We start from the raw sequence: 21,304 nt of genomic DNA on the forward strand, positions 1-21,304 counted from the left end.
TGGCATTCAGGGGGAAGCAGGCAGGGCAGAGAGCAGGGCTTCCAGTTGGAAAGACATTTTCAACTGGTCCCTAGCAGTTACTTTTTCAGTTGATCGGCTAGCCCAGTCGGATCGGATTGATTGTGTTGTGAATCGCTGCCTTCCCTACTTTTGAATGTCCCTCCCCTCATTTGCATGTGCAGATCGGAGAATGGTCGGCAGAGAGAGGTAAGTGAATCGGGCCGGAGGGGAATTTGGTCGCTAAGGGGTCACAAACCGATCGGTACACGTTCGGTTTGCTTTGTAAATCTAGCCCTAAGTCGGTCAAGAAGAGCAGGGCCAGATAAATGGTCTTCCAGAAAAAGGGGGAAAGAGACCTGGAGAGGTCCAAACAACAATTTTATTAAGTAATAGGTTAGAAGAGCTCTCAGTGTCCATCACAAAGCTAAAGCTCAACACAGGGCCATGTTTTGACACTTAAAAGCCTACATCAGGAGTCATAATCTTATGGTAAATGTACAATCTACTCATAGATATTAAGCGAGAATACACAACCTCGGAAGCACAAACAGGCACAAACTTTTGTGGCTGTAATATCGATCACTGTTGTTACAACCCAACAGTATTCTGCACAGGAAATGACAATTAAGTTGTGCATGCAGATTGACTGTGTACACTGATTTGCATGCATAACCTAAGGTGCCATATACAGAATTTGGGGGAAAGAGGGTAATTTTATAAGGAGGTGTATACTTTTAGCTGTAAAGTACTTACCAACTTTGGTGGTATTTTAGTCATTTACAGACAGAAGTGGCCATAAGCATGCATAAACACTGACTTGTGCAAAAGTGTGCTTTGAAATGATGGTATGTACTTTGCCAGTGGGTGTGTCAGTATGTAGCAGCAGTGGCCAAAAAAAACACACGGAATGTTAGCATTTATTGGGAAAAGAATAGAAAATAATATAAAGAATATTATAATCAAGTTTCAAGTTTATTAGGATTTTATATACCGCCTATCAAGGTTATCTAAGCGGTTTTTACAATCAGGTACTCAAGCATTTTCCCTCTCTGTCCCGGTGGGCTCACAATCTATCTAACGTACCTGGGGCTATGGAGGATTAAGTGACTTGCTCCATATTGCTTCATGGTACAAGGGCCCTTTGAGTATTGTGTGCAATTCTGGTCACTGTATCTCAAAAAAAGATATTGCAGAATTAGAAAGGCAACAAAAATGATTAAGGGATTGGAATTCTCCTCAAATGAGGAAACGCTTAAGGGGTTAGGGCTCTACAGCTTGGAGAAGAGACAGCTGAGGAGTCTACAAAATTCTGAGTGGAGCAGAATAGGTAAAAATGAATCCATTGCTCACTCTTTCAAAAAGTACAAAGACAAGGGGATACTCCATGAAGTTATATGTTAATACTTAGAAAACAAATAAGAGAACATATATTTTCATTCAATGAACAATTAAGCTGTGACACTTGTGTCAGATGATTAAAACAGGGGCAAATTCTATAAACGGCATCCCAATTGTAGGCAGCGGTAAACTAAACTAAACCCTAAGTTTATATACCGCATCATCTCCACGGAAGTAGAGCTCGGCACGGTTTACAAGAACTTAAAAATGAGAAAGGGTAGGAAAAGATTTACATAAGTTTATAAATCGAGTGGAAAAGTAAGGGAAAAGAAATTACATGTTAGAGAAGAGCCAGGTTTTTAGTTGCTTGCGGAATAAATGGAGGGAGCTCAGGTTCTGCAGCGGGATGGTAAGGCCATTCCAGAGACCTGTGATTTTGAAAAGAAGTGATTTTCCCAATTTACCTGCGTGGAGAATACCATGTGGGGAGGGGAAGGATAGATTTAATTTATGGGCGGTCCTGGTGGAGTCAGGGCACGAGGAGTTGAAAGAAAGTGGGATTAGGGAAGGAAGGATGCCGTGAATAATCTTAAAAGCCAGGCAAGAGCATTTGAATTGGACTCTGGGAGCCAATGAAGATTGGCCAGGAGTGGCCAGGAGCGGTAGGCATCCTACCACTAACCAGCCAACCAGAATGCATGTTTTTCTAAAAAAAAAAAAAAAAAAATACAACCCAAGGGAGGCTGCCTACACTGTAGACATGTCACAGGTGCAGAGAGGTGCCTAGGGATGCTTAAGTTTGCCCAAGGCTTTCCCTAAGAGATCCCACATGTCTGTTCCACACTTTCTTGAATTTAGACATAGTCTTTGATTTCAAGCATCTTTCTGTAAAAAATATTTCCTTAGATTACTCCTGAGCCTATCATCTCTTAACCTCATTCTATGCCTTCTCACTCTGGAGCTTCTTCTCATTTGAAAGACTCATTTTATGCGCATTTATGCCACATAGGTATTTAAACGTCTCTATCATATCTCCCGCCTTTCCTCCAAAGTATACATATTGAGATCTTTAAGTCCCCATGCACCTTATGATGACCACTAACCATTTTAGGAGCCTTCCTCTGGACTGACTCCATCCTTATATCTTTTTGAAGGTACAGTCTCCAGAAATGTACACAATATTCTAAATGAGGTCTCACCAGAGTCTTATAAAGGGGAATCAATACCTCCTTCTTCCTACTGGCCATACCTCTCCTTATAAACCCTAGCATCCTTCCAGCTCTCACTGTCTCCTTTTCAACCTGTTTTGCCACTTTAAGATCATCACATACTATCACATCCAAGTCCTGTTCCTCTTTCGTACAAAAAAGTTATTCGCCCCCTTCAGGTTTTGCAGCCCAAATGAATAACCTTGCATTTCTTAGCTGCCAAATTTCAGACCATTCTTCAAGCTTTGCTAGGTCCTTCCTCATGTTATTCACACCATCAGTATATGATCAGTTACTAGATTTCTTGGATGTTCATAATATTCTTGATTGTAATTAATTTGGATTTTGTGCAATGCATGATACTTTGATGCTATCGCTATCACCATTTGATGTGATTAGAGGTTTTGATCAGTTTGGATATATCCGTGTCATTTGATGCTGTTAATCACTCCATTCTGATTAATAGGTTAAGATCAATTGATGGTTCAGTATTAAATTGGTTTGTATCCTTTCTTAACGCTAGGGTCTACTGTGCTACATTCATTGGTAAAACATCTGCACTGTTTCAATGTCCTACAGGAGTGCCACAGGTCTCCTGTTTATCAGCTGTCCTCTTTAACATCTTTTTATTACCTATCTGTAAGTATTTCAGTCTTGGACTTAATTTCAAAATTTATGCAGATGATATACAATTTCTTATAAAAATTGATAAATCTGTTGATGATACCATAAAAGCACTGCGAATGTATTTATTGGTGACTGGTCAATGGATGAGGGGTAACTAATTACAGATAAATATGGCTAAAATGCAGATCTTGTACCTGGATGATCATAAAGTTTCTGATGTTCCAAACAATTTTAAGATTAAGGACATTGGAATTCCAATAGTAGAGAAGTTGAGAAATCTTGGAATGATAATGGACTCTACATTATGTATGGAATATCAGGTATCTAAAATAATTAGCTCAGTTTTTCATAAGCTGAGGCTGATAAGCAGAGTAAGAAGTTTTTTGAATGAGACTCATTTTCGGTTAATTGTTCAAAGTACTGATTTTCCAATTTTTGATTACTGTAACAGTCCTTTGGCGGGTTTACTAAAAAGCTATATATGAGCTTTGCAAGTAGCACAAAATGCTATAGCAAGAATCTTGGTAGGAGCTTCATGTTAGGATCATATTACTCCTAATCTGAAAATTGTACATTGGTTGCCAATTGAACAGTGCATTAAAAATGTTATGTCTGGTTTTTAAGTTGCTTAATCAAATGATCTCCGCAGTGATTTCTTAAAAGTTAAAGGTTTATCAGTCATGTAGAATATTGCACTCATCTAATGACTGATCGGATGCAATTTCCGTGGACCTTTGTGAACCTCATTTGCATGTGAGGTTCTTCCAGCATTGCTCATTTTGAAATCATTAAATTTACTGGCACTACAGTGATCCAAAGGATTTTAACAGCGATTTTAGAACATCTGTGCCTAAGTCCAATATGGCCCCATCCAGGGTGGGGTCCATTATCAACTGCTGGAACAGTTCTTGTAGATAATCTAGGATCTCCCTACATCTGGCATGTTAAAATTACCTATTAGTAATACTTCCCACTTTATAGCTATATTTTGAAAGCCTACTATTAAATCTCTGTCCACTTCTTCTGTCTGTGAAGAAGGCCTGTATATCACACCAATGTAGACATATTTTTCATTCTCTCTCTTTTTTTTTTTTACTTTATTAATTCTCAAAACTAATACAAACTGCCAGGAATTATATAGACATTAATAATCGACATAAGCACTTAAATTCCATCAAAAACAATGCAAAAGAAAAATATCCCTCCCCTCCCAACCAACCATTTAATCAAGAATAAAACAAAAAGATTCCCCCCACCCACCCGCCATGTCCTGAATATATATAGAAATAAACAAAATAAAATAAAAGACAACTATTCTCTTTTTCCAGATTGACCGACAGTGCCTCTTCCTTACCCTGCAGATTGTGTGGCTTTAATATGATCTTTCACACTAAAACAGGGGAAACAAATCCACAAAAAACAAACAAGCAAGAGCAAAAGTGGAAATGTCCAATCAAGATGGTGCACAAAAAGTGTCTTTCAACTCATCTGATAAATCCAAATGTCTTTATTCATCCAAAATAACTCTTTCATCCAAAGTAACTCATTGACTCGACATGATCATGTTTCGGCCACCCGGCCTGCATCAGGAGTCTTAGGAGTCTTTGGGTATCAATTGGATAAATATGCTCTAAAACACAACGATCAAACCGTTGCTCCGAATCGTGTGACGCTACAAACCAACACAGCCTTGCACTGCAACACTGCATTAGAAAAGGTTCAAACAAAAGTGACCAAGATGATTAACGGGAAGGAATTCCTCTTGTATGAGAAAAGACTAAAAAGGTTAAGGTTCTTCAGCTTGGAAAAGAGACAACTGAGGGGAGATATGATTGAAGTCTACAAAATCCTGAGTGGAGTAGAGCAGGTACAAGTGGATCAATTTTTTACTCCATCAAAAATTACAAAAACAAGGGGACACTCGATGAAGTTACAGGGAAATACTTTTTAAAACCAATAGGAGGAAATTTTTTTTCACTCAGAGAATAGTTAAGCTGCCACTTGGAACGTATTGCCAGAGGTTGTGGTAAGAGCGGTTAGTGTAGCTGGTTTTAAAAAAGGTTTGGACAATTTCTTGGAGGAAAAGTTCATAGTCTGTTATTGAGAAAGACATGGGGGAAGCCACAGCTTGCCCTGGATTGGTAGCACGGAATGTTGGTTCTCCTTGGGTTTTGGCCAGGTACTAGGGACCTGGATTGGTCATCGTGAGAAAGGGTTACCGTCTGGACTTGATGGACCATTAGTCTGACCCAGTAAGGCTATTCTTATGTTCTTATGTTAACCGCGGGGACAAATTCTGTCCCCGTGTCATTCTCATTTACTAACCACTAGGTTCCTCCTCAACTCTTAAATGCACTACTTCAGTCTCGACAATAACCTCTATTATAATATTATTATCACCTTCTTTTAGGTTTAAACTACTGGTAATACCTTTCAAGCAGCTTAGCTTTCTTCTGGGTCAAAATCCCCCAATCACATCAACCAACTCCCCTTCCTAGCCCCTATGTACCAAGTACAGATGGGGGGGGGGGTACATAGATGGGTGGGCATACTTGGATGATTGGATAGATGAGTGGAGGTGGTTGGTTAAAGGATGGATGAGTTTGGGTGCTCTCAGGATCAGGGTTCTCTAACTTGATAGTTCCAAGAATTCCAAAGCATGCTATCCTTGCTGCAGGGTTCCAAGGTTTGGGCTTCCTGGGACATGAAGTCCTTGAGTTAGATATCTTGCATCTGTGGATTTCAAAACTGGGAACCCCATTTCCATTGGTGTTCAACTGGGGGATCTCTGGGGGATTTTTAAACTTCCCCCTTCCCAACAACTTCCATCAGTCAATGAGAAGCTATTTAAAAAACAAACAAACAAACACCTTTTTACTGCCACCTTTGGAGGTGAAGTAAAAATTCAGCACTATTATGGAAGTAAAAAACTGCACTAGACTTCAGAGGCAGTTTTCTTCAACAGAACTGAACATGCAGCTTAACATGTATTTCTGTATCAATAGTACTAAAATTAATAGTGTGTAAAGGAGATGGTTTGGATAGGCTGGAGTGAGCTTCAATGGCAATTCCAGTAAGAGAATGACACGGAGACAAATTTTTTTTCTACCTGGTGAACTTCTAAGGTCTATGACCCAGAAAAAAAAAAGACAATTTAATCATGAAATTGTAATGCATGTTATTACAGGGCAGATTAGATGGACAGTTCAAGTCTTTATTTGCTGTCATTCACTATGTAACTTCCCAGTTAGAAACTTTTTTGTGCACTAAAGCCCCTTACTACATGGAGGAGGAGGAGGAGGAAAGGTAGTAGTTAGGACCGCTGCTTCAGCACCCTGAGGTTACATGCTTGATCCCGGGCAAGTCACCTAACCTCCATTCCCCAGGTACCTAGATAGATTGTGAGTCCACTGGGACAGATATGGGAGAAAAACACCTTGATGGTATTGCAAAGGGTGGTATAAGTATTTTAATAAACATAAGTACTGTAATCTTAGTGCATAACACAAAACACACACTGTGCATAAATCTCAGGAGAGGTCCTGGTTATTGCAGCCAAACAAAGCAAATGAAACTGACAGCAGCTCTAAGAGTGAACTTTTCAAATCAATGGGGGTGTTAAATTGAATACAAATTCCCTTTTCCCAGGACAAGGAGTTTGCTTAATATTATGGATGCTCAACAACCTACAGAAGCTGGCAAAAAAAAAAAAAATCACAAAACATTCTCGCATGGACGGATCAGCGTCATCACCACACACGTTATCCTGATCAGCAAGCCTCACGCTCCAAGCTTGGGCACGAGAACATTTTGTCTGGTCTTGCGCATGCGCCGCTTATTGGCTGGGCGAGGCGGGTTACCAGGATGCGCTCTACAGGTCCGCGCGGGTAGCGCATTTGATCAGGACTGGAGGAAAGCAGAGTTTGCTCGCACCCGTTCTGTTGCATGCAAGCAGTCACTCGCCCAGGGCTAGAAATAGTTAAAAAAAATCAGCATTGCTTGGAAATAGAGACACTGTTCCTTTAAGAGCACAAGTTGTTGGCTGTAAATCGCAGGAAGGTGGGTTTTTGTTGTCTCATCTTTTTAGAAGACCCTTTTTTTTGTAATTATATATATATATTTATATATACATATTTTTTTGCCTTTTTTGTAAGCACTACTAGCCTCTTGACACTGCATCAGACAGGGCTGAAAAACATAAGCAATCGTATCGTAGTCTGCCCCCTAAGCTCCTTCCGGGTCAGCAACAATAATATACAGTACTGTAGTGCAAAATAAGGCAGCGAGATTTCAGACATCAGAGAGCCTGGAGGTTTACAAAGGGGTAAAGAGAAAACGGGATCAACGCCGGGAGAGAAGCAGACCCAAAAAATTGGAATAAAGAGAAGAGATGCAACCAAGTAAAAAAGAAAATAGAAATGAATAGCACGCTTGATTTTTGTTTCTTCTAATCAAACAAAAAAGGGGGAAAAGACACCAACCAGTGAGATGGAAAGGAAAAATCCAGCCGGGCTGAATCCGGCGAGAACAGGAGATGGGCATCTCGGCAAAACGTGCTCCGGGACAGGCACCAGAGTCTCCCGATCGGATTCCTGCGATGGGGGTACAGTGAGCATGAAAGGGGGTCCCTGTGTCGGCCAGGCTGTGGACAGTGGGGACCTGATCCAGAGAGCCCTGGAGTTCAAGAGCCAGGGAGCGCAATGCTATAAGGAGAAGAAATTCCGGGAAGCCATCGGCAAGTATCACCGGGCGCTTCTGGAGCTGAAGGGGCTGCTGCTGTCACAGGAGGACCGCGAGCAAGACTCTGCCTCCTCTTCCTCCTCGGCCGCGAGGCAGAGCAGGCTGACCGAAGAGCAAAGCCAGATGGTGGAGAGCATCGAGATTGACTGTTACAACAGCCTGGCAGGTCAGAGACAGCTTGTGCCTTTTTCCCCCCCCCCCCCCCTACCCTTTAAATTCGATTTGCTTATTTATGCGTGTTTTTCCTCCCGCTCGGAAGGGGGCTATTTGGAGATGACGGGAGAAAGGGAGGGATGTCTTAAAAAAAAAAAAAAATAACAACAACTAGGGATGCACTATGTAGATCTCGCACAAAGGTATCAGAAAAGGGGGATCTGCCGGGTCATTAATCATGTTGACAGATTGGGGATGAAAGGAATCTCACTTAATGTTCTGCATTTTTCCCCCCCTTTTGGTCTTCGTGCCTTTCTTGTCGTTTATAGCATAAAAATAAAATGTAGCTTTTGAAGGTGGATGTAGTTTTCTTTTTCTCGGTTCAGCCGAAGATGGAGAGTGATCGGCAGAGAGGAGTGCTATACTGTAGCCACTAGCCAGGCTTAGGGGACAGGAAATGCACAGAGAACGTTGACTGCTTGTTAGATTGGAAATGCTCTCCTCTGCCGTATAATGGAGTTAGTTGATAAGTGTCTGAGTGCTAATGCTGTTTACCGTATCGAATGCAGTTAAATCAGTTTCCGTATCATGCTATGGCCTTTCCAATGACAATATTAAATGTTTGTATATATTTTTGCTAAATGTCTGAGATAGAGACAGGAGGAACCCTGTGGTTCCTGCTAATTAATAATATTTCTGCAGTTGCTGTTCTTTGAAGTTTTGGACTTTTGGAGTCGTCTGGACATGCTTAGGGCTGATCTGAGAAAGCCCGGCAATTTGCATGCATGTTCTCTGTTCTCTTTAAATCTAGCTGGGTTGGGCATGGTTGATTAATTTCCTTGCTTCTGGAAAAATTGGCAAGTAAGGCTTTTCAGTTTTAAAGTCACAGTATATTTAAGGGAGAAAATCAAGGCTTAGAGATCACTTATAGCTGTCCTTAAAAATAAGAGCTCAAATTCAAAAATTTGCATAAAATAGAACCTGTCCTGCTATTTTACATCAATAATGCTTTGTAATATTGCTTTGAAACAGACTTGAAATATATCATGTTATGGCTTTAAGGATATCTTATTCCCTAGAGTAGTCTAGATCCATGTTTGAAGATACACATTATGAAATCATTAAGGGCTGGATTCACAAAACTTACAGGTAAAATCCAGCAAGTCAATGTAGTGGCCTTAGTGGGAGCAATTTGACTTTTACGGGTGATTCTCATCATAATAGCATGCAAACTATGTGCATGCTATTTGTGCAGAGAATTGCCAGTAAAGGGAGGGAGGAACTGTGCCAGGTGCTTGCTCAGAAGAACAATCACTAAGCACAACTCCGCCCTTCTGTCAAAGCTGCTCTCCCTGCCCCGATCAACTGAGCCACAGGTCTCCCTGAGTTCTGATGGCTTAGCTGATTGACCAGCAGAAAGAGCAGCGGAAAGAAAAGACCCCCTCTTGCTGATACTCCCCCTCACCCACCACTGCCTGGACTCCCTGATGCCCCCTGACACCTTGTACAAGATCGACAGGAGGGATGCCCACTCCCTCCTGCATCGGTCACTGCAGCCTGGACCCCCCTGGACACCTCCATGCTGTGGAAGGAGAGATGCTCACTCCCTGTCATGGGTCCCCCCGACAACCTGCTGCCCCCATTACCTTTAAGTTGAAGGATGGTATAAGGGATGCCTACTCCATCTAGCTGGCAGGCCCACCTCTTCACAATGGTGGCCCTTCCCCTTCCTGGTGCATCCTGGGATGCACTAGGAGGAGCCTAAGGCTCTGATTGGCTCTGGTGTCTAAGGCCTGGGAGGGGACTTTCAACCAGGGGAGGGGCCTTAGGCACCAGAGCCAATCAGAGCCTTAGAACCCTCCTAGTGCATCCCAGGATGCACCAGGAAGGGGAAGGCCCGCCATTTTGAAGAGTAAGGGACTTCAGCAGCAGGAGAGAGTGGGCATCCCTCCTGCCAAGGCACAGGTGTATGTGGGTGGTCCAGGCAGGTTTGGCTAGCGGCAGCCGATGCAGGAAGGCGTGGGTGTCCTTCCTGCCAAGGTACAGGGATGTGTGTGGGGTCCAGGTGGATCTGGGCTGCTGTGACCAAGGCAGGAAGAACTTGGCATCCCTCCTGTTGTTCTTGTACAGGGTGCAGGCGGGGAGAGGGCGGGAAGTGGCAGGCAAGAGGGGATGTCAGCTGTAGGGGGACTTTTTCTTCTGCTGCTCTCTCTCTGCTGGTCAATCAGTTGACCCATGCTGAGAATGGCCTGAAAAACTCGAATCACTCCCACTACGGCCACTATATCGACTCGCCAGATTTTACTGGCGAGTTTTGAGAATCCAGCCCTAAGACCATAATCCTACAGCCCAGGGTCTTGCAGTTTAGTTGGCTCATAAAATTACTCTTTACCTATTAAGTTTAAACTTGCTATTCAACTTTGCTAAAAAGAAAATATAAATTGTCCATGTAGCAGCTGAATTTTTCTAGTATTTGGATAATTTTTAGGGCTGTTCTCACCCTGGCCCAAAGTCTACCCTCCCAATGCATAATTGCTTTGAATATTGGTCTGATTGTGAATTTTTAGAGCTAAAATGAATTAATATTGCATTTGAGTGATCATTTACATTTTCAAGAACGCTTGGAGTTGGTCATTACTGGAGGGAGATGCAGGAGCTAATTTTAATAACTTAGTACAGTTGAATGGCTAATTGGTTAGAATGAAAGTCTAGAATCCCCTGAGTCCAACCTTCTAATTAGCTAACACCTTTGTGTCTCTTGGATTTCAAGGTCTGGGGAGGGGAGAGAGCTTTGTATAATTTGGCTGGAGACCACTTTTCAAAGGCATGTTCACACACAAAAAGAAAACAAAGCTGAATTTTATGCTCAGAAAATGTTCTGCTTTTGAAAAATTGTCAAACACATAGGCATGTTCAGCAAATACACCTATTAAATACATATACAAATAAGAGAGTGTTGCTGGGGGTGAAGAGTAACATGGACTTGAGCACTTGTTTTAATTTTTCTCTTTGAAATTTGATGGAGAGCCTACAAGGGAAAAAAACAGCCACGTCACTTGTATACTTTCTTTGAACGTTGATCCATAGTGAATGAAAATGTTATGTCACACTGTCTATTTATTATTGGGCCTTATTAACTACTTTTTCATGAAGAGATTTACCCAATGCGATTTTACAATACATCAGATGGTAATCAAGTACTCTTAAGTATTTTCCCTATCTGTTCCAGTAGGCCCACAATCTATCTCTGGGAGATCTCTATTGCAGCAGGGGAGATGAGGCATCTCTCCTGCCAGCAACCTGCCCCACCCCCCTACCGCAACGATCGTGGCAGGACAGATGCCTCATCTCCCCTGCTGCAATAGAGATCTCCCAACTGCCGCGAACCACGGCACTTTGGGGTGAGGATCGCGGAATTGGCCCAGTTGCCTTAGGCCCCTCCTGTGGGCAGGGCCTTAGGCGCCTGGCCCAAACAGGCCCTAAGGCTCAACATTTGGCGGATGGCGGACCTGATGAGCGGACGGGCTTGGGACCCGTCTGTCTGGCCAACTGATTTTAGGTAAAGGGGGTGTCAGGGGTGGGGGGTGTTTTGGGGTCGCCGGGTGGGGGGGCAATCAGGAGTTCGGGAGGGTGGTCATGGGGGGGTCGGGGCGGTTGGGGGGGTCGGGGCAGTGGGGGGGGTCGCCGGGGCAGGAGGGGTTGGGCTCCCTCCTGCCCGTATTGGTTTGGTGGGGGAGGGGGTGGATCATGGCAGGAGAGATTGGACATCTCTCCTGCCACGGGTCGCGGCAGCTCAGAGGTGGGCCAATCGCCATCGCGGCAGGGGAGATGAGCCATCTCTCCTGCTGCAATCATTATGGGAGGGTGGATTCTGTAACCGGTGTTGTTTTTGACAGACACCGGTTACAGAATCCAGCTTTTAGGTGAAGGACTGGCCCCTCCTTTGCTTAAAAGGTCTGGTTTTGGGCGTTTGGGGCTTAGGCTGTTTTGGGGTTGATAATGTGTTGTAAGTGTAGACGTAGTGGTGGTATAGCCGTTTAAACTGCTGAATGTAGAGGTAGGCCATTCTCAAAAAAAACCCTCATTTTGGACATTTTTTTTTTGAGAATGGATATTTTCCCTGCTTCTACTTTCAGCGTTTAGGGCCTAGGTCCAGTGGCGTACCAAGGGAGTGGGGGTGGTCCGCTCTGGGTGCACGCCCCAAGAGGGTGCACAGCTGACCACCCACTGGAAAATAGGCTGCCGCCAGGGAAAGGCGCCAGCCTGTTCCCGATGGCGGCAGTGGCAGCCTTTCCCCGGTGGCAGCCTATTTTCCAGTGGGTGGCCAACTGTGCACCTCCTTGGGGTGTCCACCCAGGGCGGACCACCCCCACCCCCTTGGTACGCCACTGGACCTAGGCCAATGGCAGCCTTTCCCCGGTGGCGGTGGCAGCAGCATGTTTCCCAATGGCGGTGGCATGGTGGAGGACAGGGAGAAAGAAAGAAAGAAAGGGGGGGAGGAGACATGGAGCCAGAAAGAAAGAAAGGGGGGGCAGGGAGCCAGAAAGAAAGAAAGGGGGCAGGGTGAAACAAAGAAAGAAAGAAAAAAATGGGGCATGGGGGAGAGAGAGAGAAAGACAGACATAGAGAAAGAAAGGGGGCATGGGGAAAGAGAAAGAAAGAAGGGGGTAGGGTGAAAGAAAGAAATGGGGCACGATGAGAAAGAGAAAGACAGACAGAGAAAGAAAGGGAGCATGGAGAGAGAAAGAAGGGGGCAGGGTGAAAGAAAGAAAGAAATGGGGCATGGAGAGAGAGAGAGAGAAAAAGACAAACGTAGAGAAAGAAAGGGGGCATGGGGAGAGAGAAAGAAAGATTGGGGCAGGGTGAAAGAAAGAAATGGGGCACGGAGAGAGAGAGAGAGAGAGAGAAAGACAGACATACAGAAAGAAAGGGGGCATGGAGATAGAAAGAAAGAAGGGGGCAGGATGAAACAAAGAAAAAGTTGGGGGAAGGAATGAGGTCTGGAGGAGAGGAAGCATACAGGAGGCTGAAAGAAGGGAAGAAATATTGGATGCACAGTCAGAAGAATAAAGTGCAACCAGAGACTGATGAAATTACCAAACAAAGGTAGGAAAAATGATTTTATTTTCAATTTAGTGATCAAAATGTGTCCGTTTTGAGAATTTATATATGCTGTCTATATTTTGCACTATGGCCCCCTTTTTACTAAACCGCAATAGCTGTTTTTAGTGCAGGGAGCCTATGAGCGTTGAGAGCAGCGTGGGGCATTCAGCGCAGCTCCCTGCGCTAAAAAACGCTATCGTGGTTTAGTAAAAAGGGAGGGGGTATATTTGTTTATTTTTGTATAGTTGTTACTGAGATGACATTGCATAAAGTCATCTGCCTTGACCTCTTTGAAAACCCGCAGAATATAAATGATAATTAACATTTTCTCTGCATACAGTGTGCTTTGTGTTTTTAAAATTTTATTGTTGGTAGATCATTTTGACTTGGCCACGAAGGTAAGGGGGAGGGAGGGAGGGAAGCTGCTGAAAGATATCTAGTAATCCTTGCAGGCTTGACTGTGCAGAGAATTATTTTTGTAAAATCATGTTTTGTTATGTGACTGGCATTATTTAGACTTTAATTTCTATGAATGAATAGAATGAAAATGATATAAAATTACTTGCTTGTTTTTATGTGTGTGCGCTGAAGGAAAGTGGAGAGAGAGTGGGCTGAGGACGCTGAAGGGAAATAGGGAAGAGATAGTGGGGAGAAGACGCTGATTTATAAATTGTCAATTGTTTCTTTTTATACTTTAATATAATAAGTTCAATATAAAACAATTCAAGGCTTGTGTGGATGGAATCAGGTGGTTTGTGGGGATGGGGACCGAGCTTACGGTGATTAGTCCAATAAAATAGTATTTTCTTATTTCTCAGTAGTGTTTTAGCCCGTTACATTAACGGGTGCTAGAAGAATAAACAAATTAACACTGCTGGCTCGTACATTGCTCTACCTGCCAGAATATACACTACCAGAGGGCTAATCTACCTGCCCCCCCCGCCACTACCTCCGCCGTGTAACCGACCGCACTTGCCCTCCCACCGCGAGACGACCAAAAATCTCCCGACTCCAGCAGCGTACGCAGCACTCTAAACACGCTGCTTCGCGGTCTTCTACTGTCCATGATTTCCTCTGCCGAGTCTCTGTTTCGATGTCATCAGGGAATCAGGGCAGTAGAAGGCTGCGAAGCAGCATGTTTAGAGTGCTGCATACGCTGCTGGATCCAGGAGGTTTTTGGTCGCCTCGCAATGGGAGGGTCAATGGGAGTTCGGGTGCGCCGAGGAGGGGTGCACTGTGGGTGGGGGGGGGGGGGTGCGCCGACGACAAACTGACTTACAGTGAGTGAGGAGGGTGCTGCGCCGGGCGTGAAGTGGACTGTTGTATGCGCGCATGCGCACTCCTGCCGGCCACAGACCTACTGATCACAGATCAGGGATCATGGATCACGCAGGTAAGAGTGCACATGCGCGCTTAGGGTTTTATTATAGTAGATTATTTGTTTTATTTTTATTTGTTAATTTGTAAAGTGGTAATTGTTATGTATCAGTTTTTTCAAATTTACATCTGTCTTTATATTTTGCACAGTATTAGAGGACATGTATTACTGTTTTTGTGGTGTTGCATTGTATGCAGAGTCTGGTTTCTTGGCAGTTCAGTTTAACTTTTGTCTACATATTTCTATTTTTAGTTTGTGATTATTCCATAGTGGGCGAGGATGTATCTGTCTGTATGTATGAAAGGGACATGGCTTTCTGATAGCATCGACTGTACAGGATCAATTGACTGCAGGATCTGGCTTGTTTCGTTTTACAATGTATGTGTTGGTGTTCTAGTGCTCACTGCAGTGTTTAAGATACTGCCTTTTCCTAGGTACACTCTTGTTGTGCGATATGTGGATTGTTACTAAAAATCATATTTTTCATATAGATGGGGGGTGTCAAAAAATGATGGGCCTCTGGTGTCACATATACTAGGTATGCCACTGCCTAGGCCAAAATGGGACTTAGACTTTTTTTTTTATGCCCCTCTAAATCTCTAGTTTAAATCTGGTCAGGACCATGTTAGTTGGTGCATGAGAGTCAGGGCAGGACAGGTAGGAAGAGAGAATAGTGTTTGCGTTGACTGTCTCTCTCTTCACCCCCTCCAAAGCTTGTAAGCTATAAGTCTCTCTCATTCCTCTCTGCTGGTTCCCCATCCCTACCTCTATGGTACATCTTATGGCTGCTGCCCCTTCCGTTCTTTCCTTTGACCATGGGAGTACAGGCTTCCTTTCCCCTCATCAGTCAGACTGCATCTTCTCTGCTATAATGGCGTGCATTGTTTCCCATGACTACTGTTTCCTGCAATTGTCTTCACACAGGTGATGATCTTGGAGTGAGAATGTGGGCTATGATCAGCCCATTCTTCCTCTTGGTCAATGGAAAAAGTGTTTTTAGAGTCATTTGAGTCATTTCCTGTTTTCATTCTGAATTACTGTACCATGCATGCAGTAGAGCAGTGGAGTTCCTTTGTGTTTCAGTATGGGCTTCAGGGTTTGGTAGCTCAAAATCATGTTAACAGTGCTGTGGGGTGTTTATACAGTACATGCATGACTGTTTTGTCTTCATTGGAGAGGCTTCTTGGTGGACGAAGGATCCAGAGGCAGTGACTTGTGTAAAAGATTCAAGAGAATAAGCAGCTAGAGGTTCTGAGTGCTAAGTCTTTTTTTTGGTGCAGAAGTGACAGGATAGTAGCTTGAGCTGAGAATCCCAGGGAGAGGTAAGAATAGTGAATAAAACTCAGAAGGTGCTGGGACTGGGGTGGGATTGAAGTAGAAAGGAGACAGGGGAAACATGAAAGCAACCAAAGGCTGATGAGCATTGAGGATGGCTGTAAGTAGCAGAGGGAACCTGAAAGCCAGAAACATCTGGAATTGGGGAGCAGAGCTGGATTAAGGTATTGGCAAACTAGGCATGTGCCTTGGGCCAAAGGTCAGGGGGGGGGAGACAATTTAAGATGTGCTTAGAATTCAGGGGCTAGGATTGCCAATAGTCTGGATTTTTTTCAGGATTCTAAAAGTTGGTAAACTGCGTGTCTCAAAACCAGAAGGATGGCTAAGTGTGTGGGCATTTTCAGGGTTTAGCCTATTACATCTTTCCAAGTTTCCCCTTTCCAGTACAGAAGCTGTGGTAGAATCCAGCCAATGGGAAGGCTTCTAGTCACATGAGGGGCTGAGCGGCAGGGAAAATTGGGCTCTGCACAGAGACTTGGGGGGGGTGGGGGCAAGGTGGTGCAGAGGTTGGAAATTGTTGCAAAGGAGTAGGACTAAAGAATGGGAAAGTATGAAGGGTCTGCTGGCAGCAAATTCCAGCATTCCTCTCCCCGACATCAATTCTGCCGTTGGAGAGGAAGTTCCGGGCCAGCCAGAAGAATGACTTTTGCTGCCAGAGGCCAAGGTTTGAAACTGTATAGTGTCGCAAGAGATATCAGAGGATAGTTTTGAATCACGTAGGGGTCACAGAAAGAGGCAAGTGCTTCAGTTGTCAGTGGTGGCCATTCCGCTCTCCAACTGCCTCTTATTTAGAGGCTGTGAGCTACATTAGAGTTGTACTGACCCTGAATGGCTTGATTGTGGTGGACTCATAGGTGGATCAGTCCAGTTCTGTGTAAGGAACTTGTATTCCACTCCTTTGTGATTCCTGCTGGGTCCTGCTTTTTCTCTTAAAATAGCTCTGACTTGAATTGTGATTTTCTTTTACTGTTCTCTGAATTAGCTCTAGGTGTGGCCCCTCAGTGCGTTCCATTTTATCCACCCTGCAATAGAAAATATCCCTCTCCGTTATAAGACTCTCCAATTAACTGAAGAGCTGCGGTATGCTGAGTGATTACAGGAGAATTGCTTGCAGCACTGTTCCTCATGTGCAAAGAAATTTGCAGTCCTTAGGGTTGATTATCCTACTGATGGCTTCTGTGATTACTTTTATTCATCTCATTTGGGAAGTATGATACTCATCAGCTTTAACTTCTGCCGAGGATAGGGTTTTCTAAGCAGTGCAAAATTTGGTTTAAAACATGTAATATAAATGTGATTTAGCAGTTGCACCTAGATTAAAGCAGCCACCAATCTAACATTTTGGTGTGGTGCACAGGATTTCTGAGTTTGTTTGGATGCTGAATTACTGTCCCATCTGATGCTTTCATTATCTTTCCTGCCTTCTATGTCTTAAGGCCTCTTCTATCAAAGTGCACTAGCAGTTTTTAGTGCAGAAAGCCACGCTGAATGGCCCACGCTGCTCCCGACGCTCAAAGGAACTCTATGAGCATCGGGAGCAGCGCGGGCCATTCAACGCGGCTCACCATAGAAACATAGAAAGTGACGGCAGAAAAGGGCCAAGGCCCATCGAGTCTGCCCACTACATTGACCCACCCCCCTAGTTAATCGCTCTCTGATGACCTTTTCCCTCATAGAGATCCGACATGAGCATCCCAACCATTCTTAAAAACTGGCACGCTGCTGGCCTCAACCACCTGTACTGGGAGCTTATTCCAGCTGTCCACCACTCTTTCAGTGAAGAAGTACTTCCTGGTGTCGCCATGAAACTTCCCGCCCTTTATTTTCAGTGGGTGTCCTCTTGAAAATAAAGGGCGGGAAGTTTCATGGCGACACCAGGAAGTACTTCTTCACTGAAAAAGTGGTGGACAGCGCAGCGCAGTGCAGTTTGATAGAAGAGGCAGGTAGTCTCTTTAATATCATTGCCCCAGGTACATTAGATAGATTGTGAGCCTGCCGGGACAGACAGGGAAAACTGCTTGAGTATCTGAATAAATGCATGTAAACCGTTCAGAGCTCCCCTGCGAGAACGGTATAGAAAATTGAATAAATAAAAAAAAATTAAAAATATATTACACATCCCGAGTAGCATATGCACTGTTTACTACAATTTGCAACCAATACCTCCTCTTCTGTATCTTATATTCTTTTTCCCTTGTTCTCCTTACTTTTAAACTGCTTAGATACTGTTTTATCAGCTGTATATCAAATAATGGTGTCGGGTCCGAGTTCATCAATCCTTTTGGATACAAACTGTTTTATGACTATATTTATTGATATTTATTTCTTATGATTGTCAGTTAAAGACTTGGAATCTTGTTCATTGCCACTGCAGTTTTATTTTTGTTTTTCGACTGAGCAAGGAAATGAGAGAAACATTAACTTTGGCAGCTAGATATGTTACATTTTGCCACCAGGCCAGAAATGTAATCAGACAGAGCATAGAGTCCTGCCCTAGAACCCAGGAACTGTCCTTGTTACTGCCCTTTTTAGATATGGTAAGTTTGACCTACTGTTGGTATTATTCATAGTTAGAGAAATTTTCAGAAGTCATTTATACAGGTAAGTAAGCTGGCTGAACATTGACTACCCCCTCTGTAGATGAAAATATATTCATTATTTTTCTCTGCATTTTCATGAAGATGTTACCACGGACAGGATGGGGGCAGTTTTCAAAGGGCAGTTTTAAACAAGTAAACAAATAAAGTCCTTCAAATATTGCCTTCTTCAGGTCTTACTTTGGCAACACATGCACAGGTCAGAAATATATGTTAAGACTCAGGACTGGCCTAACTATAAGTCAAGACTAGATGGTCACCTAGGGCAGCAGCTTCTTGGGGACAGCAAAAGCAACTGTAGCCATAGCAAAACAATATGTCCTGGCAGTCATCTGGTCATACTATAGGACAGGGCTGCCCAAGTCCGGTCCTCGAGATCTACTGGCAGGCCAGGTTTTCAGGATATCCACAATGAATATGCATGAGAGAGATTTGCCTGCACTGCCTTCTTGGTATGCAAATCTCTCTCTCATGCATATTCATTGTGGATATCCTGAAAACCTGGCCTGCCAGTAGATCTCGAGGACCGGACTTGGGCAGCCCTGCTCTAGGATGTTTGTTTGATGATCGTGACTATTGAATTTAATTATCCAAATCTTGAGTGGGCTACAGGCTAGGGGCCTGAAAGTTAACTGAGGGAGTATAAGGCTGAAGGTTCACATACGGTATCTACCACCCTTCCACTGGCTCTGCTAAGACTCACATTAAGTCCCACTTCACTCCTTTCAAGCTTGTATGAACTTAATTCAATATACATATAAGCCGGTAAGAAGTCTTTAGATGTAGCTATATATGTAAAAAAAACTTTAAAAAAACCTCTGGATATTCCTAATTAAGATCAAGACTTAAACTAGCCACCAAATGATACATTTAAATAGAAAGTGTTGAAAAAACTACACACAAGTTCCTCAGTTTGCCACACAGTTTTTGACGTATGGTAGCTGTCCTCATAGGAACCAAGTAACGTGTAATTTTGTTTTTTTCTTTTTTTTATATATATAAATGAATAACTTATAAAGTGCTTGTACTAGTTTTTCATGATATAATTGCAATAGTAGCAAAAGTAGCAATTACTTATCTTTTTTATATGTATGTCAAAGCAACTGGGTCTGGCTCAATCCCCACCGACGCGTTTCATTATTTCATCAGGGTCGGGGAAGGAGAACGCAGAGCAGTTCAATATCTTAGCAGAACGCTAAATCCATAGGTAATGAGCCGGTACCCGGTACCCGGCTCATTACCTATGGATTTAGCGTTCTGCTAAGATATTGAACTGCTCTGCGTTCTCCTTCCCCGACCCTGATGAAATAATGAAACGCGTCGGTGGGGATTGAGCCAGACCCAGTTGCTTTGACATACATATAAAAAAGATAAGTAATTGCTACTTTTGCTACTATTGCAATTATATCATGAAAAACTAGTACAAGCACTTTATAAGTTATTCATTTATATATATAAAAAAAAGAAAAAAACAAAATTAGACGTTACTTGGTTCCTATGAGGACAGCTACCATACGTCAAAAACTGTGTGGCAAACTGAGGAACTTGTGTGTAGTTTTTTCAACACTTTCTATTTAAATGTATCATTTGGTGGCTAGTTTAAGTCTTAGACTTTCATAAGTAAAGTTTCAGTGCACAAATTTGTTATTTAATTAAGATCAAAACATCCCTTATCTTTGGCTTATATCCTGTAATTAAAGAACAAATATAAACTGCTCTGAATTAACTCCCCAGTCATTAGTAGCGGTATAGAAGCTTTCAATAAACAATATAAGAAGGGTATGAGACATACAGGTGACACATAATTGTGTCACCTACCCTGGTTTGAATTTAGGTTTAAAGATAGTGATTTATGAGCACAACATAACATTACCATAGGGAGACTCACCTTTAGTTTTGTTTTTTGTGATTAACCATGTTAGAGCTTGCCAGGGAAAATTTTCCAGATGTGAATGGAAAGTCTGATGTCTGGGTTACACAAAGAAACATTAAGATGATGTCCAGACATTTATGTTCTGCTTCCTAGACTTATTCTGCATTTCCTTTTGGGAAAGGGTGGGTGACAGTCTCCTGTGTGGTGGGATCTTTTTTATGATAATATAAAAGATTTCCAGTTAGGTATGTAATTGACCTACTTTGAGTCCACATGAAGCCTTTTTTGTGGTTTTCTGCTTCAGATTCGTGCTGTGGCTTAGTTCTCCTCTAGAGCTTTTATCAGCAGGATCATGGTTTAGTGACTTAAAAATGAGCAGGTTTTCCAAATGAAAATATTTGCCAATCTTGGAGCAAAAACAGAAGGCTAGCACAGATGATAGTGCAGGGTTAGCACAACATCTGTACACAAGATGCAGAACAGGGTTTTGTGCAAAAGTTGACCGTGCCCAAAATCTTATATTTGAAACCAGAGCACACCTTCATTAAAATGAATGGTAATGAGGCTATTAGCTATTTGGCCCTAATGCATAGAAGAAGCATGCAGAAGAGTTTAAGATGAAACCATGCTAGAACTTGAATGCCAGGATTGAGGTGTAGTAGTTAGTTTATTCTTCTGCAGTAGGGCCTGTGAGGATTTAATGTTAGTTTCTAACTTTTGCTGTGAGCATAGAAGTCAGGGTGGATAAAAATAATTGATTTAAAAAAAAATTGGATTTTTTAAAATTTAAATCGGATATTTTGATTTAAATTCAATTTGTTTAAATAAAATGCTTTTTTGATGAAAAATCTATCTTGTCTATTTGCCCATCTGCATCATGTTGTATCTGTATGGTAATTGTGAATTTGTTCCCTTTATTTTATTTTTTAAAAATCTTTTTAAAACTTTATAT

At 42.8% G+C, this 21,304-nt stretch overlaps 1 protein-coding gene across 2 annotated transcripts in view; it reads left to right on the forward strand.

The window, feature by feature from the left end:
• Positions 1–6,987: 6,987 nt before the first annotated feature.
• TTC9 (tetratricopeptide repeat domain 9) overlaps positions 6,988–21,304 on the forward strand; it is an 88,929-nt gene continuing 74,612 nt past the window's right edge. For both annotated transcript variants that reach the window (XM_033951817.1, XM_033951816.1), the window contains exon 1: positions 6,988–8,079. In XM_033951817.1, coding sequence (XP_033807708.1) covers positions 7,662–8,079 — 418 coding nt within the window. In that variant the 5' untranslated portion in view covers positions 6,988–7,661. The remainder of the gene's footprint in view (positions 8,080–21,304) is intronic.

Source organism: Geotrypetes seraphini, chromosome 7 (assembly GCF_902459505.1).
Source record: "Geotrypetes seraphini chromosome 7, aGeoSer1.1, whole genome shotgun sequence".
NCBI lineage: Eukaryota > Metazoa > Chordata > Amphibia > Gymnophiona > Dermophiidae > Geotrypetes > Geotrypetes seraphini.